The 16,002-nt window shown below is 41.7% G+C and overlaps 1 protein-coding gene across 1 annotated transcript; it reads right to left on the bottom strand.

Moving 5' to 3' along the window:
• Positions 1–2,458: 2,458 nt before the first annotated feature.
• Positions 2,459–14,913, bottom strand: LOC110977673 (homeobox protein XHOX-7.1-like). Its single transcript, XM_022231975.2, has 3 exons — positions 13,935–14,913; positions 9,715–9,884; positions 2,459–4,038 (listed from the first exon to the last, which is right to left on the bottom strand). The coding sequence occupies exons 1-3, from the start codon at positions 14,530–14,532 to the stop codon at positions 3,808–3,810; spliced, it is 999 nt and encodes a 332-aa protein (XP_022087667.1). The 5' UTR covers positions 14,533–14,913; the 3' UTR covers positions 2,459–3,807.
• Positions 14,914–16,002: the final 1,089 nt, after the last annotated feature.

Raw genomic sequence — 16,002 nt, 5'->3', positions numbered from 1 at the left:
ATTGGTAATCTCAATGATGAAGCTTGCCTGTATCTTTTTCTTTCTTTTTGTTTCCCTTTGGTTGTTTTTTTTTTATCGAAACTCGATGTTGAATGATCACGAACGAGATGATTTAGGACAGAGCACACGGGATTCCAGTGTGTATTCATGGTAAGTTCGTAGAATGCAATACCCTAATTCTTAAGAATGATCTCATTGTGCCTAAAAGCACAATGTTGATTTGATAATGGCAGCCTCTGCGCACATAGGTAGACAAATTATTTCGTGGCGAGTCGGCATATGCGGCAAGGTATGAGACGGCTAGAACCCCCCCCCCTGCTTTGTGTTGGTCATTGTCTCGCAGGAATCTGGGGAATTCTTTTCAGACATCTTGGGGGATGTGTTAAGTAACAATAGTCTGGAATGTGTATAGGGATTGGACATGTTGGGGGGATACCCCTTGGTCTCATTTCTTGCTGGGTATACGAGTCGGATAACCGAATGGACAGTCGGTTCCCTGTTCTACGCTCAGAGAAACCACAGAAACATTAACAACGTGACGATTGCGGTGGGCCTTATAAAAGAGGAAATGTCAATGATGAATTTTGTTGAGGGTTTCAAAATTGAAGAAATAATCTACTTACAGTGATCTGTTTTTAAGATGTAAAAGAATTCTGAAAATGAGAAAATTTAAATTTAATGTTCCAAAACAAGTGCCTGTATTTTTGTGAGTATTCAAGGCTGTACACAAAGGTCGAAGAATTCACATACCAGTATAAATTAAGAGGCCATTTTGATTTAATCATTCTTCAGTCGAAAACTTCCCACGAATCAAGTATTATAGCGAAGAAAAAAGGAGGAAGTCAAAATGATTGCTGGAAATGAGCCAGTCGTCGATGGAGTTACCCTATATGAGCCACCGCTTCTTTTCAAAGCTCTACACGACACATTTCACCTCTAGACTGTAATTTAATGCTACCAGTTTTACGGAAGGCACATTTCCCCATGAATTTGGCCCTCACTTGTAATCAAGTTGATAAGTTCATCCCTGGTAGGCCTCGTGAGATTTTGGGTGCAGACCACTAATTCAAGTGAGAATTTCGGACCAGCTCATTAGCATTAAAAGTGCCCCCACAGTATCTTTTGAAAAAGGAGATTATTTGGCCCCCAAAATGGTGAGATTGTGTAAATCGTTGCCAGGATCAACTCCCTGGATCTTTGAGCTTTCATATGAGAGCAGAAGGGCTAAAAACTACGGTTGAAAAATGGTCCTAAGCGCCCAAGAAAGTTGAGGGTTTCCACTTGAAAAATGGCTGCAATCAGACTTCGGAAAAATCATTTCTTTCGGGGTAATTTTGTTTTGCAAGAATAATTAAAAATGTAATTGGTTAACCTACAATAAATTGACAATAAATTGAAGGATAAGTGACCAGACAAGAATTTCATTTGTGTTTCAGAAATCTCAGGGATGTGGTGTGCATGCTATTGGGCCCTGAACGGTGCTGATTTTACACTGTTTTCAATGGGGCTTGAATTAGTGGACTAGACCCTATGGGTGCAGTGTCCCAATTTAAGGAAAATTCTCCGCCAGGCCGAGGCGCACAAAAAGTACCCCCCAGAGATTGTTTCAAAAAGAGGGGTCTGTTTGGGCCAAGAAATGGTGGGATTGTGTCAGTATGGCCTAGGATCATCTCTGTAGATTCAGGGGCACCCATCTGGGGGCAAAGCAGGCAAAAATGGGATTGAAATTAGTCAGAAGAGCCCGAGGAAGGTGAGGGATGTCATTTGAAAAATGGCCGCTGTGAGGGCTTGGCAACATTCACTTTTTGGGGGTGAGTTTGTTTTGGGCGGATAATTAAAAAAATTCATTGGTTAACCTACTAAAAATTGAAAATCAAATGAAATCTGATGGACCAAACAACACATTGTTTTTTGTTTGAGAGGCCTCAGGGACTTCAGTTGCCTGCCATGGGGCTTCAAACTTGGTTCATTTTACACTATTTTCAATGGAGCTTGAATTAGTTCAGTGCACCCCTGTAGGCTCTTGTATAGCGCCCTCTGTCGCCTTCCCGGCAGTACGTCGGGAAAACAGAGAAAGTCTACGTATTGCGGTCAGTCTTCAGAGATTGATTGACAATTTCTTCGAAAGGTGGTCAAGTTTTTAAAGGACAAAAATTCCAGTCACCCGCAGCTGGGATGTTCTCACGATTGCTTAAACTCTATGAAGGGACTATACTCCACCGGCCAAGAGAGGGCGCTGCGAAAGTTGTGTCAAGGGTCGGCTCGTTACATGCACAATGCATGTACATGTATAATTGTACATGTGGTTTGCTTGCATGAATTGGCGTTGATGTTTTGCCTTTTATGTTGATATTGTTTGTCCTCGTGTATATTGCCCAGAAACCAGTCTTTTTACAGGCTGGCTTGTGTGGACAGAATATTTTGCTTGATTAGTTGCAGAAAGAAGGCTGGCTCTGCATTTCATCTTTACATCTGTTTTATTCCATCCAACAATATTTAGATTTATGATATTTACACAGTTCTATTATACTACCTTATTTTACAAAACCTTTTTTAACTTCAAGGTACTTTTTAGTACACAGCATTACGCATCAACAATTTACTTTTATTATGTACTAAACTGACACACTTCACTAATTAATTGAAGTCATTCAATCGGTGATATTAAGACATTTGGGATCTCTGACTTTACATCAAAATTAGATCTTTGTTCAAAACTAAAATAAATATGTAAAGCAGCTTAGGAGAACTGCAAAAAGCTAACTTGTGAAAGATGGGACGGATGAAGTTTTCATTTGACCTATCCAATAAATATCAAACATCACCAACACGGGCGAATACGTAGCCTCTGCAGGTGAGTGACTTACGGTCATGCGGCACAGCTGATTGAAATGATTTGCCAGAACCTTATATCTTAAATATCATGCCTCAATGACTTTGAGTAAAAAAATACTTGACACAAAATCTTGGGGTATCCATTTAGTTATAAGGCTTAGCCAACATATCAGAATTAATTTTACTCTGAGAGCACTTTTTAGAATAGTCTTGTGCTGATGTGGGCTGTCTGCACTCGAATGACGAGCGCCTTTCATAAATAAATAACTATGTAAAATAACAATTATCAGGAATATGAGTGGGTTTCCATTTGTTAATTGCTGAAAAAACAGGTTCAATCATATACGAGATTTTCCATCTATAAAACTTTGTATGAAAATGTTTACTTGACTGAAGTAGACGTCCCCGGGGGAGGCAAGGTGCCTTTTAAAAAATGCCGAAATAATTACATTAAGGTCATTAAATCTATACTTTCTGGGGAAAAAAAAGAAAGAAACTGAAATCTAATTGGATTGTATCCAAAATTATCATTTTCAGTCAGGTTTGATAAGACACCGTGAAATCTCAGGACTAAATTAGATGGATAAAATCTTTGGAAGCAAAATGTACTTGCTCAAAGTGAGGGATGGACACTATTTACGGTTGGACCTACAACGCCACTATCCCCCCTCTCTCTCTCTCTTGAAAGAACTGGTTTTGGACTGATCCAGTTTTTAACATACATTTACATACAACTATCAACGAGATCAAATAAACCGAAATCCTTTTTAACTTCAGTGTCCACATCGCCCCTAAACTTCCCCTCGATTTTGGTAGCTAATTTTGGTAGTTCTATCCTCATGCCTCAACCACTATCTGAACAAAGAGAATCAACGACACCGTGATCTTGTACTGTATTTCCTTGCAATGGAAGTACTATATTTAAGTATTTTTTTCTGAACAAAGACCAGAAATTCTGACGTATTTGAATACTTAACGGCTGAACGGATACGAGAGCGGGGTAAAAGCAGAGGCACAGCCGTCCACTGGAGAGGGCGACAGCGCGGGATGTCCCATGGTGATCAGCGAGGACGGGCCGGTGGCGGGTGCCGGAGAGCTGCAGGGCTTCATCAGGGTTCCGTTCGGTGAGGACGGAGCGTCCTTGCTGGCCGCCTCTTTGTCGCGTCGTTCCCGAGCCCTTCGGTTCTGAAACCAGATTTTGACCTGAAAATGGACCGCGAAAACAAGAGAAACAAGAAAAGGGAGAGTTATTAAAGCCATGGAGAGCCAGGTTGCAAAATGTTAACAGGGACACTACCGTTGCGATAACACGAATTAACAGAGGGAAAGTGGCTTACAGCTTTAAAGATATAATTGCAATGACAAATGCACAATTCGACGACATTAGTTTTACGACTAGAAGAGTATAAGATTCGCGATTGAGATAAGTTTCAAAGTTGTTTCTGTTTGGTTTTATATCAGGTCTACTGGTGAAACTGTACAGTGGGTACATAAGTCTGCTGCTTGTATGGACAATTAACATGGAAGAAAAAAGCAGTAAAAATGTCACTGCACTCCACCCAAAATATGTCACCACCTGACACAATGTTTTAAGACTGCAGGGAGATCAGGTCTTGATATACACACCATGGCTTTGGCCAAGAGTCACAGATACTTTGAAAAAAGTGCAAGTGCTGTCTAGTTTTCCGGGAGTTCCTTTTTGATGTTTCCCTTCCAACATTCCGAGGAGTGCCTTGACTCTATTATTTGAAACCAACATGGTATAGTGGGCGCCGTGCATCGCCGGTAAATGAACTTGTTGTTTAAGGGTTATCACTTGCGTGGTAAGTAGGCCTAATAGTAGCACGTTACAACCCCATGACCGCGCCATTTTACAACTATGTCGCAGAGTAACAAACCAGAACACCGGAGCGCGGTGTAATGTGTCGCCCCAAGTTTGTCTTTCAGAGTTGAGCAGCCCCCGTACACAGATCGACTAACCCTCCCCGTGCCATACGGATCGTGTCCACGCTCTATTACGATGTTTCCCACACCGTGACGGCTAGGGTTAAGTGGCCTGCTCGGGCCCTGGCCCCTGCGGACGACACCGGCGCGTCGCCCCTACTAGCCTCGGCGACGCATTGCCTCCGCACCGTTAACTTGTTTATGACATGTGAAGTCATGTGAGAGGGTGTCCCCTTAGCAAACCACATCGGTCTGTTTGCCGTAAACCACTACGGACTGATGAGTTCGCAGAAAGTGCATTCTGCTTTTTAGCGATTAAACGTAATTCAAATGGTATAATCATGGTCTTTGACATTACTGGCAAAGAATAAAATTTGAGTTGTGGCCTTGAGACTATAGTAATTATCTCAATGCCATGGTAGGAGTTCGCTTCTCTCACTAAATCATTGGGAGTTTTTCCTTCAGTAAGACACCGATGCGTGTTTGAATTTTGTTGTTTCGAAAATAGAAAAAGGTAATTCTACAAAAAATGAAGACTGTCAGTAATATCACCGCTAATGTCACGATTGGGAAACCTCAGAAAATTACATCAATACAAAGTGTTTGGCACGGGACATTTTCCCACTGAAATCCCAAGCGGCTCAATTTATGAGACGAGCATTCGGTAACTTAACCTCATTTAGTTTATAATCACCCAAGAACATATCATTATCGCTGTGTGCTTTGGCTCTGGAGGCGTTCATTAGTTTTGTCTCCACGTTTATAGTGACTTTATACGGGGCCTTTGTTCCGCTTTTTAATGAGCTAATTTCAGATGCACGTCCAATCAGAGGCTGGAACACACCGACAATGACAGCTAGACTGTGAGACAGATATTGATTTTGCATGGGACAAGCACTGTAATCAGGAGTTTCTAGTCATTCAAAACTTATTTACGTCCTTCGCGTATTATGCAAAAGAATGTGGCGAAGCCTCTGTCCCAATAGTTTCCCAAAATGAAGCAAGACCCACGCTTCACATTTTTTTTACTTACACGACGGCGCAAGCCGTGCTGGTTGAAGCGATGCCACCGTTTACTGGGCCCTTTCCCCGGGGCCGATTTTGACTTTATACGGTGCTTTTTTGTGGCGGGTATACGCGCATCGTCCCGCCACAGTCAGCGGGTCTGGACCCGATGCCGCGGTTCAATGAAGTGAACTAAACGAGTTAACTTCGCTAGATTCCCCCGGGCAGTTGCGTTTTGTTTTAATAGGTTGTGTGTTGTTTTGAAGAGCTGTACACTATCACCCTGTTTGTTGGTCTGGGCCTTGACGCATCGAACGCTCAAGTTTGGACACAAGTGTTGATAAGAAAGTGGTGTAACTTCGCTTAACGTGTTCCCCAAAAGACAGTCGCAAATCGCAATAGAAATGTGGTTCATGTGGTTTGAAATTCCAACATATTTTGAATGTTGAATTTAAATTTGAAATTTATTTTGTACACGAAGCTAGCTTAAGTGGGAGAAATCGTTCAGAAGTGATCGTTAAACTGCGGTTATGCCATGAGACGTGTTTAATTGCAGAGGGAGTTCAATGAAAACACCTGCAGTGTTAGTACATGTAATTATTTACCGAGGAATTTGGGACTGCGGCCAAGGCTGTCAAGGTTCTGGCTATTTTGGTTTGAATTTCCAGACATAAATCATCTGTTCTTTTGCCCAAGCCGTCATAAAGTGGACTTTACTTCTAATGGAAGGCTCGTTTCCAATGCCCACGGCACTGTTCACTTTGACTTGCCTGCGGTGGTGCTTTATTCAGCAACTATTTTATTATTATTATTTTCCCTGTATGCCTGATATCCTTGACTGCAAATCTCATACTAACTATGCATGGTGCCCTCAGTCAACTCCGACACGAAAGTAATGAGCAGTTGTATAAATTTGCGAGTGTAAAATGCTTTGCTGGTGTAAACAAATCAGAAGTATTTGCCTTCACAACTTTCAAAAAACAACACGCAGGAAACACGAATCACGACAAAGATGAACTTCTATGTAAAATGATACTAGAATGAATCAGCTCTCTCTAGTATTACTAAATAAAATAGAATTGCTAGAGAATATTTTCCTGTGATTATACTTTATAGAATCAGGACGACTATTATTATGACAGTGATACGAAAAACATGTACTTCTCTGGTTATCGCCGAGTTGACTTAACGGTTATAGGAGTGACAAATTACCCATTTGCATTTAGAAATTCTTTTCACTGCTCGTTTGAATAATCGAGTCTTCAAAAAAAAACCGGTTCGGTTGCCCACGGCTATGGGGCTTGCTAGTGAGAATTGATGGGGTGGGGCGTTGCTGTTTTGAATAATCAGGAAACAGGCTTAACAACATGCAAGGCGATAAGTCAATTATCGGGTGATGAGATCGCAGCGTGCGAGGCCATCCAGCCACTCGGAGGGTTGCCCCTAGAGTGTGGCCATCACCTATTACATTAACAGGTTAGAATATAGGATGTCACAAAAGTCATTCAAGTTGAGGATGTGAGCCAAGCTCTCTTTTCTCCAGCCTGGTTTGAGCCACACACAGAGAATGGTAAACAAATACGCAAATATTTCACGCATATACAATCATGTATTTACAGTATGCAACATATTCATAATGATTATAGTCCATCCTCAGAGTAGGACAACGGACCCAACTTTTGAGAGGATTGATCGAAAGAGCAGGTTGAGCACGTACGATTTCAGCGAAGCATATTTTTCGAAGGCTAAAATTTGGAGAGCCTGCCATTCGCCGCATGGAGCTCACTTTGTCTTCGAACCTAAACGCTTATCTCCCAGCTTTTGTGCGTGATTCTGACAATAAAGACTTCAACAACATTCCACCAACGTATCTCCTGATATCGATCAACAACTTAAAAAGTTAAAAGTAAAAAGACTTCATCAATTTTCCATAAAGTATCCATCTTACCACCACTCTCGAATCGACTGTCAATATGAGCTGGCTTCAAAAGTTTCTGAGCAAGGAAAATATCAATTATCTAATAACATGCAAGTTATCCAGTTTTTTCCTACTGGGTCAATCGCCAAGTTCTCAACTTTCATGTATTCGGATGATCGTTCATTGTTAAGGACCATGATCATATTTTGCTGATTGCCATAGCAAAATTAGCATTTTTTGAAACACAATGACGCTCCCAACCCGTTGACAGTCCCGAGTTCCGCGTATCGTCGATTCGATGAAACCATATTTCGACACGTGAGACGACGCAGGCACAAACCTCTCTCCGGCCAGCCAGCTCGACGAGTCGATGTATAAGGAGCTCTAGAAGAGATGAGACCTTACCCGCGATGTCATTGAGTGAAAAAAGTCAGATTAGGCAAGAATTTTGATTAGGCCACGGTCCTTTCCGATGAATCATGCACACTAGTAACAAGCAACGAAGAGGACTGGCAAAAGTGCAGGGCCATTATTTTTTTAACCCTCCGTATCACACTGTGAAAGAATAAGAAACTTGGCCCTTCAAATATTTGCTATTCGTAGGCAATAGGCTCGAATATCAATCGCTTCCAAGTGTTGTGACCACATTTCTGATATGGAGTAGGCTGTTATTTGAAGTAAAGATCTCATTGGCTGATATTAATATATATATATATATATATATTTGAACCATCGTACAGTCAGCCAATTAAGTATGTTGTTGTTTAGAGAACGCTCCTGATGCAAGCTATTTTTCGAATATAAATTTGGCACTCTCCAGCACTTGTTGAGACTTTTAATGAGAAACGTTTTGTTGCAAGTTATTGAATATTGAAATTATATCTTGCGTTTTTTATTAAATACTCGGCGGAGACTTGCCATAAGAAAGGATTAAAAATCACGACTGTTCCTTCATTTAGCCCGAGTAGATTGATACCAATATTATGATGAATCTACACGAGATTGAGTTTCAGACTGTGGTTTCTACGAATGCAACTGCATGCATTTGTCCTAACACCATTTTTTTTGAGGAATGCAATTTCCACCGCTGCAACCCCACAAAAACCACGGTTGTGTAACTAGAAAACGATAAAAGAAATTTACCTGAAAATACCACCACGCCACAGTCCACCGGCTGACAATGGTGAATTGTACACAATCTATTAATACAATATCTTCACACGGATAGCCCCGTAAATCATCTCAACTATTAACCACAAATGGCGTCGATTTGTTAAATTTCCCCGGCGCGGGGGAATCGGTGGGATTTTAGGATCGAAAGTATGGATCCGGTGGGGGTACATGCGCTTTAGCACCGACTGTATCCGGATTCAAGACTGAGAGAAATCCGGTGTGTTACAAACCAATCACGCCTGCATTCCCAGCGCGAGCAGCCCAATCAGAATGAATGAATTAAACCCTGGAGTGGTTACATAGTTCAAGGGATTTCGGGAACAAATGTATCAGCGTGTACATAATCCAGGCCAATGAGTATCTGTCGAATTTTAAAACCTACTCGTCTTGATAGGGCAAGTTGCCAATTCCATGAAACGTCATTATGTGTCGAAGAGATAAATGCAGTCATGTATGCAGTCCTTTCTTTACTTGACTGGTTTTGTTTCTCAACAGGGGCAAAACTTTTTTCATGCTTTTTCATTTTATTTCAAAACAATAACGTTGAAGAGTCCGAGGTATGGATGTTAAACTTACTCAACGGAACCCGAACTCTGAAAGGGAGCAAATAGTGACCAAGGTTGACTAAATTAAATTCGTCAAGCATTTACCTCAAGCCAGGTATAGCCATGTCAGAATCAACTGGCTACGGCCAGCATTAGCACACTTCTTTGAGGAATTGGCTGCTGCTTCCACGGAGGCACACGCTATTGGAAGACGAAGCCAAGTCATTTGGGCGTGGCTTACGGCGCCGTCGCTCCCTGGGGTGTTTGGGGGTTACCGCGATACCATGTACTCACCCTATTCTCGGACAGGTTGAGCGCTGCAGACAGCTCGGCCACGTCGATGCTGCTCAGGTAGTGGGTACAGCGGAACTTCTGCTCCAGAGTGGTGACCTGGGCAGGGGAGAAGGGCACACGGGGATTGCGACCCAGCTTGCGTTTCTTGGCTCCATCCTTCCGCTTAGCTCCTGGAACGTGGAATTGGAAAGAACAGCCAAGGAAAAAATATATAAAAGTAACCGTCGTCTGTCTGGTATTCAAGACAGGGTTGGTTCAATTTGCAGACATTGCTAGTTTAGTGGAGAACTATGTCTTATGATCTGCATATAATATGAAAACAAATGGTTAACTTTAGGGTATTTAGAACAGAAATGTTGGAGGTCAGTGTCTCGAACAGTGTTGACAACAATTCAGCCATTATTCTCCATGCTTTATCAGAGATTTGAATGCATAGCAATAGAATGCCACACGTTCCTTCAAAAAGTCTTGTGTCGGATACCAGGCAGCCACGAGTCACCTTTCTTCTCCAAAACAAGTTATATTCACAAAGGTACCAGGCCGAAAAAATGTATTGCTGAGAAATTTTTCCTTCTTAGTAGCACAGATCGACTGAAAACCAAACACAAACAATACTTTCACATGCACTTTGATTGACCTTTTCTCCTGAGCGAATTCTTTTATTAAGCTTAAGGCATCCACATGTAGTAGATGGGCAAGGGTGTGCATATGAACAATGCAGCCAAGGTTGACAGACGTAGAAAGTTATATATTATATGCACTGGAACGTTAAAGTTTTTTTTAAATTTATTCTAACGCTAACTTTGACCTCAAGTAGAAAAGATTCTCATAAGTAGATGTAAAATAGAGTTTGTCTCGGTCTAGTGATATTTTGTATGTGTTGATTTAGTTAAAGAAGTATTTCAAAAATGGTCCTGCAGTATAAAAAGATTTTTTTTCTGGTCTCCAGCTTTTCCATCCGAAACAACAAAACACAAATCCCTTTCATCTCTTTTTCTATAGAAAGGCAAATCTATTAAGTAAACTTGGTCCCAAATCAGAGTGATAAATATCCCTGCTAAAACCGACCAATATTAACGAGGTTTCATGGGGAGAAAAAAATACTTTGTGGTTTTTTTTTTTTACTATTCGCGTCTTTACAACAGTTGCGCAAAAGAAAGAGAAAAAATGGGGCCAGTCTTCACGCGTCGCAGCCTCACATTGCCTTGAACAACGCCAACTACCCGCGTTTGTCTCCGTATTTTGCGAGGAGAGTTTTACAGCAACCCACTGATGCAAAACTATGTAAGTAGTTAACACAGTTGCCAAAACATACATCCTAGTAAATAATAAAGTGGTGAAGTTAACGTGCGGTTAGGGTGCGGAATTTTACCCAATGAATACATCAAGCATTTAACCGTTCAATTTCCAACACTAAGGAAACAAACCATCTGTCCTCTAATGAGCTTGTCAAGAAAAATGTTTGAAAAAAGAGGTTGAGGCCCCGCGTGTATTATTAGGCGGGATCTTCTGTCTCTTCTGGTAAACCCTGTTCCCCAACGGCCCAAACGGATGACAAGACTCCACTGCTTTACAAGTAGTCTTGTTTAGATATCGACTTGAGTTGGTGCCAGGACTGCTAGGAGAACTCGCCATGTCAGAAACGCCGATCGATCGCGAGGACCAAGTCGGGCTAAAAGAAAAGCAGTGGGTTTAGAGGGATATTCATTGTACCCCTGCTGGGGTGAGATGGGGTGCACGCTGATTGAAATGACAGTCGAAAGCTAGAGAAGACCCAATCAACAAAGAGATGAGACAGCCACATTATTCATTCAGGTTTTATCCGTCTCTTTCAGTATGTTTTGTTTCCCTTTTTCAGTCTGGCAAATTTGGCATCCATTTTGGGCGCTGGTTATTCAGCTCTGTTATTCAGATGTAATGGGTCCCAGGACGAAGCTACACCCGGGTTAACTATTAATCAAATAGAATACCCCTTACATCATGGAACGGGGATCGACCTTTTCAAAAAAGAAGTTCGTCATAAAATGGGTGACACTAAAAATGCTACGGTACAAAACAAAAGGCTAATTACAGGAATTTCCGATAAGTTACAAAATGTAACATTAGTGAAATTTTACGTTTCAACTATAGGGCCTACATAAACAGAACAAAACAAAACAAGTCCTCCCTTCTTTTACAACCACAAAACACTCATCCTGATTGCAACACAGGCAGTGTTGAAAGGGGCAATACTGATCTAACAATCAACATTTCAACACCCGGTACACGGTGGGCACGAGGCTCGACTTACACTATAGGCAGTTCTAATGTGGCAATAATATGTGTTCGTTCTTCCGATTCAGAACAGTCTGTGCGAGGAGGCAGCCCCCATATGGATGAATAAATTAACCAAAACCTTCCTGCTATGCAAGGCAGTTAACTGATGGACTTTAAATTGATGCAGAGACTTTAACTGGGTTAACTTACAAAGCAAATTACTGTTTGGAACTACCCAAATTATTTTGGAACCACCCAAACATGATCAAGATACCAACAAATTGTTTTTAAAAATAAAACATTTCTTATCCTGAAAAAATTAAAACACGAAGAGTTCAATAATACAACATCTACTTAAGCAAAAAAGAAATCAGATGGAATTCACTTCAACGGTACCGGTACTATAGAAAAAATCAAAAAAGGGCATCAGGATTTTGGGCTGATATTAGTGTCCGGGTCGCATAAATAAGCGCTAGAGCTTCAACGGCACAAACCACACTGTCACGAGGCCCGGCATGACGGGACGTCGCGACGAGTCGATATCGGAGTAATTAAACCTACAGTCAAATACCCTTGGGTTGCCGGCTGGCATGGGAGACTACAGTCTCTGTGTAGAGTCATCCATCACCTCATGTTTGTTTGATAATGTGGGTATAATGTACGAAATAAAAACACGAGACAAGGGAAATCAAACTTGAGCTCGGCTTTCTGAAATTAATTAGACGAAGAAACCAGTGGCCTGTTTATTGCCGATTTGATACACAAAGGGAATTGCAAACAACACCCGAGAATATTTACGGCCAACCTTATTTGGAAAGCTCACTAAACCTATTACACCACAGATTACAAAACGTGCCAAGGGCAATGTCTTTGAATTTCTTTTATGAATATGTTTGCTTTATATGGATTGTCAACACAGTTTATGCGCTTATACAGAATGCTGAGTGCTATGTTACAGAATTTAATTTTTTTAAAAATGTGAGACGCAGACATAAGAACTATAATTATATAATAAGCTGGTCCTGCCGGAATTAGAGTAAAGATGAAATGCGTATAAAATGCTGAATATTTGCACTAATTTCTTTCCCACTAGGTCAGGGAATCAGCTGGATTTTTTTTCGAGAGAAAATGGAAAAGGTTGCGGGAATATAAATTTCATAATTGTGCTGTCCTTACTCCGAGAAATGGATCGGTGCTCCCGTAAACCGTTGGGAACGTGAAATACTGACCACAATAGGTATATATTATAGGTAATATTTTCTTGTTAGTGATAGACACAAAAAAAACATTTTTATTAATTATTCCTTTGAAAACTGATAATCGATTATACGTGTAATCCATGTAGCTCATAAAACACGCATATCAATTCCCAGAGCTTTTTTTTCAATGGAAGCAAGCTGTTGCAAAGAGACCTAAGTTTAATATGTCAGGAAAAAAAGGAAATCCCAATGTCATTTAGGACTGATGAAAGAAAAACCACTATTTTGCCAATAGCAGATGCAGTTCTTGTAAGTTTTTGTGTATATCTACAAGGTGTCAAGAATTTTTCTTTTACTTAAATGTACAGCAAAACAAGTACTGTAATTTGTTTTTATTTTAATCGCTGGTTTCACTTTTTATCATGTAGAGGTTTATTTTATGAATTTGTTTTTCTTCTTTCTTTTGTTAGGTTTCTTCAATATTATTGCAGTCTTTGTAATAACTCTTCCTCCCTGGTATCCCATCAGGATGCCTGCGCAGTTTACGGGAAGGGAAACCAACATCAATAAAAAGTGCTTACAGAAATGGAAAGAAATGCATGTCTAACAAACAACATGTACAGTCATTTTGGTGCAGTGATATGAAATTCTAATAAAAGTTATTCGCTACAGGCTCTTTACTTCAAGCATCTTTCACTTTGAGCTATGTCAAATGTTCCATTCCTCGTGTTCAAAAATGTCTTTAATTTTATTCCTAAAACTTACTTGGCAATCGAGGTGGCTTATATCTTGTGCACTGTAGCCAGGAAAATCTGGTTAGAGGGTTGTCCGTTTCCTCCTCATCACCTTTTGGAGAACTCAAGCATTCTGTTTTCACGTGCACTTTGGACTCCAGCTCCGGATCGTTCGCCGAGGATTCCTCGGGCGCGCGCGCCGTCTTTGGCGGGCTAGTCTCTGTACATTTCTCGGTGGCTTTGGCGTCCTCGTCCCGGCCCAGGATACCGGCAATCGAGAAGTTCGTGACACCTTTGCGTTTGGGCGAGGAGTTGGTAGTCTGGGCAAGGGTGGGATTAAGCTGGGATTGCTGCGGGTACTGGTGATGCTGCTGGTGGTGCTTGGACAGAACGGCCGAGAATTCCGAGTCCGACCGGGACTGGGGCGACTGGAGGTAAGCAGCGGAGAGATTGGCTACCGCGAAGCCCATGGGAAGGTGCGGCGGGACCCTCATCAGGGACAGGTTGGGGTACGGCAGCGGGGTCGACGCGCCAGGCACACCTAGCGAAAAGAGCCCGCTGCACGGTAGTCCACCTTGAAAAGCGGCCGGGTAGCCTGAGCTGAGCAGGGCCATGCTCTGTCTCCTCATGGGAACAGAGTGGCGTATTAGACGGTGTACCGTAGTGGCACCGACTCGGTGAAACGGTCCCTGGCGTAACGAGGGCTACGGCAACTCGACGGAAAACAGGTTACGCAGATGACTGACTCTAGTTAAACTATTCGCGACACGAGATCATTTGAAGGTTTCACAATGTAGTTGCATAAGCAAGACCTCGGCGGAAAGGAACTTATCACCGAACTGTTCCCAGCAGGTTTGCAGTCGAAAATCCCACGTCTACATAAGTGGAGGTCCTCATATGAAGCTCTACTCTCGGAGTTCTGAGGGAATCAGAGAGCTGTTTTCATCCATATGACGGTCATGGTTGAACAACCAACCAGCCAGCCGCATAGCTTTGTTGGTAGTACACAACATGACACTGCGCCAGGATACTGGCGGTGGGGCCTGGCGCCCATGCGCAGTACAAACGTCGCGGTGTTTCCTTTCCAACTTTTTGCTGTCTCGTGTCGGGACGCCGATGTTGGTGGTTGATTAATTCGATACGTGGAAGAAATTCGATTCTCTTCTTTCGCCAGTGAGCCATAATAGCAGTGCACTTGTACACATGGGAGTAAAACAAGGACACCATTTGTTTGGACCTATAGCAAACAAATAGGGATACTAAGTATGACATTGTTTTTATTTTGGACCGACAAGTCGATTGGGAGGCCGAAATCGCCCCAGGAAAGGAGCGAAAGTGTGACTGACCATCACCCTAAAGCGATGCTATTTGCGTCTGTATTTTTCTTCTCAGTTCTAACAGTGTGTTAAAGTTAAACAGATTTCTGGTTAATTTTAGCAATATTTGCGGTTTCTAACGGTTTGCGAATTCAAATTTTATTGTAGCTAGTGTAGAATCTCCAACCAAATGTTGAAGAAAAATGTAACCCAAATAAATACTAAGAAGCATAGTCATGTTTTCTGAGACTATGGCACTGTGCAAATAACCGAGAAAGAGAGAGAGAGAGAGTACTGATTCCAGGCCCAAGTTTGCATCAAAATTGAGTATAGTTCTTAATAAAACATATCAGCAGGTGTAAAACATGAGCGAGGTGCTCAGTTGAGGGCCGCAGCCGGGCCACAAAAGGGGTGGTCATGAGGGGATCATATCACACCTCATTCTTGCACATTTTTGGTGACGCAGCATAGAATCACTGGGAACTGCTAAATTCACGTCTTTGCAGTTTTCAAGAGCGCTTCCGTGTGTAGAAAATCTGGAATAATGCATAAAGAGGTCTGAAACAAAATTAAAAGGCTACAGTGTTATGATGGCCATACTATTTGCCCTATAGTGTACTTTCTTAAGGCTACAGTGTTATGATGGCCATACTATTTGCCCTATAGTGTACTTTCTTAAGGCTACAGTGTTATGATGGCCATACTATTTGCCCTATAGTGTACTTTCTTAAGGCTACAGTGTTATGATGGCCATACTATTTGCCCTATAGTGTACTTTCTTAA

This window comes from Acanthaster planci, linkage group LG01 (assembly GCF_054643075.1).
Source record: "Acanthaster planci isolate LZ-2023a linkage group LG01, COTS_SCS, whole genome shotgun sequence".
Taxonomy (NCBI): domain Eukaryota; kingdom Metazoa; phylum Echinodermata; class Asteroidea; order Valvatida; family Acanthasteridae; genus Acanthaster; species Acanthaster planci.
This window is presented reverse-complemented; position numbering and strand designations above follow the sequence as displayed.

Coding starts and splice junctions, on each gene's coding strand:
- LOC110977673 (XM_022231975.2), bottom strand. CDS start 14,532: ATGAGGAGACAGAGCATGGCCCTGCTCAGCTCAGGCTACCCGGCCGCT. Junction 9,885..13,934: donor TAAGCCACCTCGATTGCCAA/GTAAGTTTTAGG, acceptor TCCACGTTCCAG/GAGCTAAGCGGAAGGATGGA. Junction 4,039..9,714: donor TCAACCTGTCCGAGAATAGG/GTGAGTACATGG, acceptor GTCCATTTTCAG/GTCAAAATCTGGTTTCAGAA.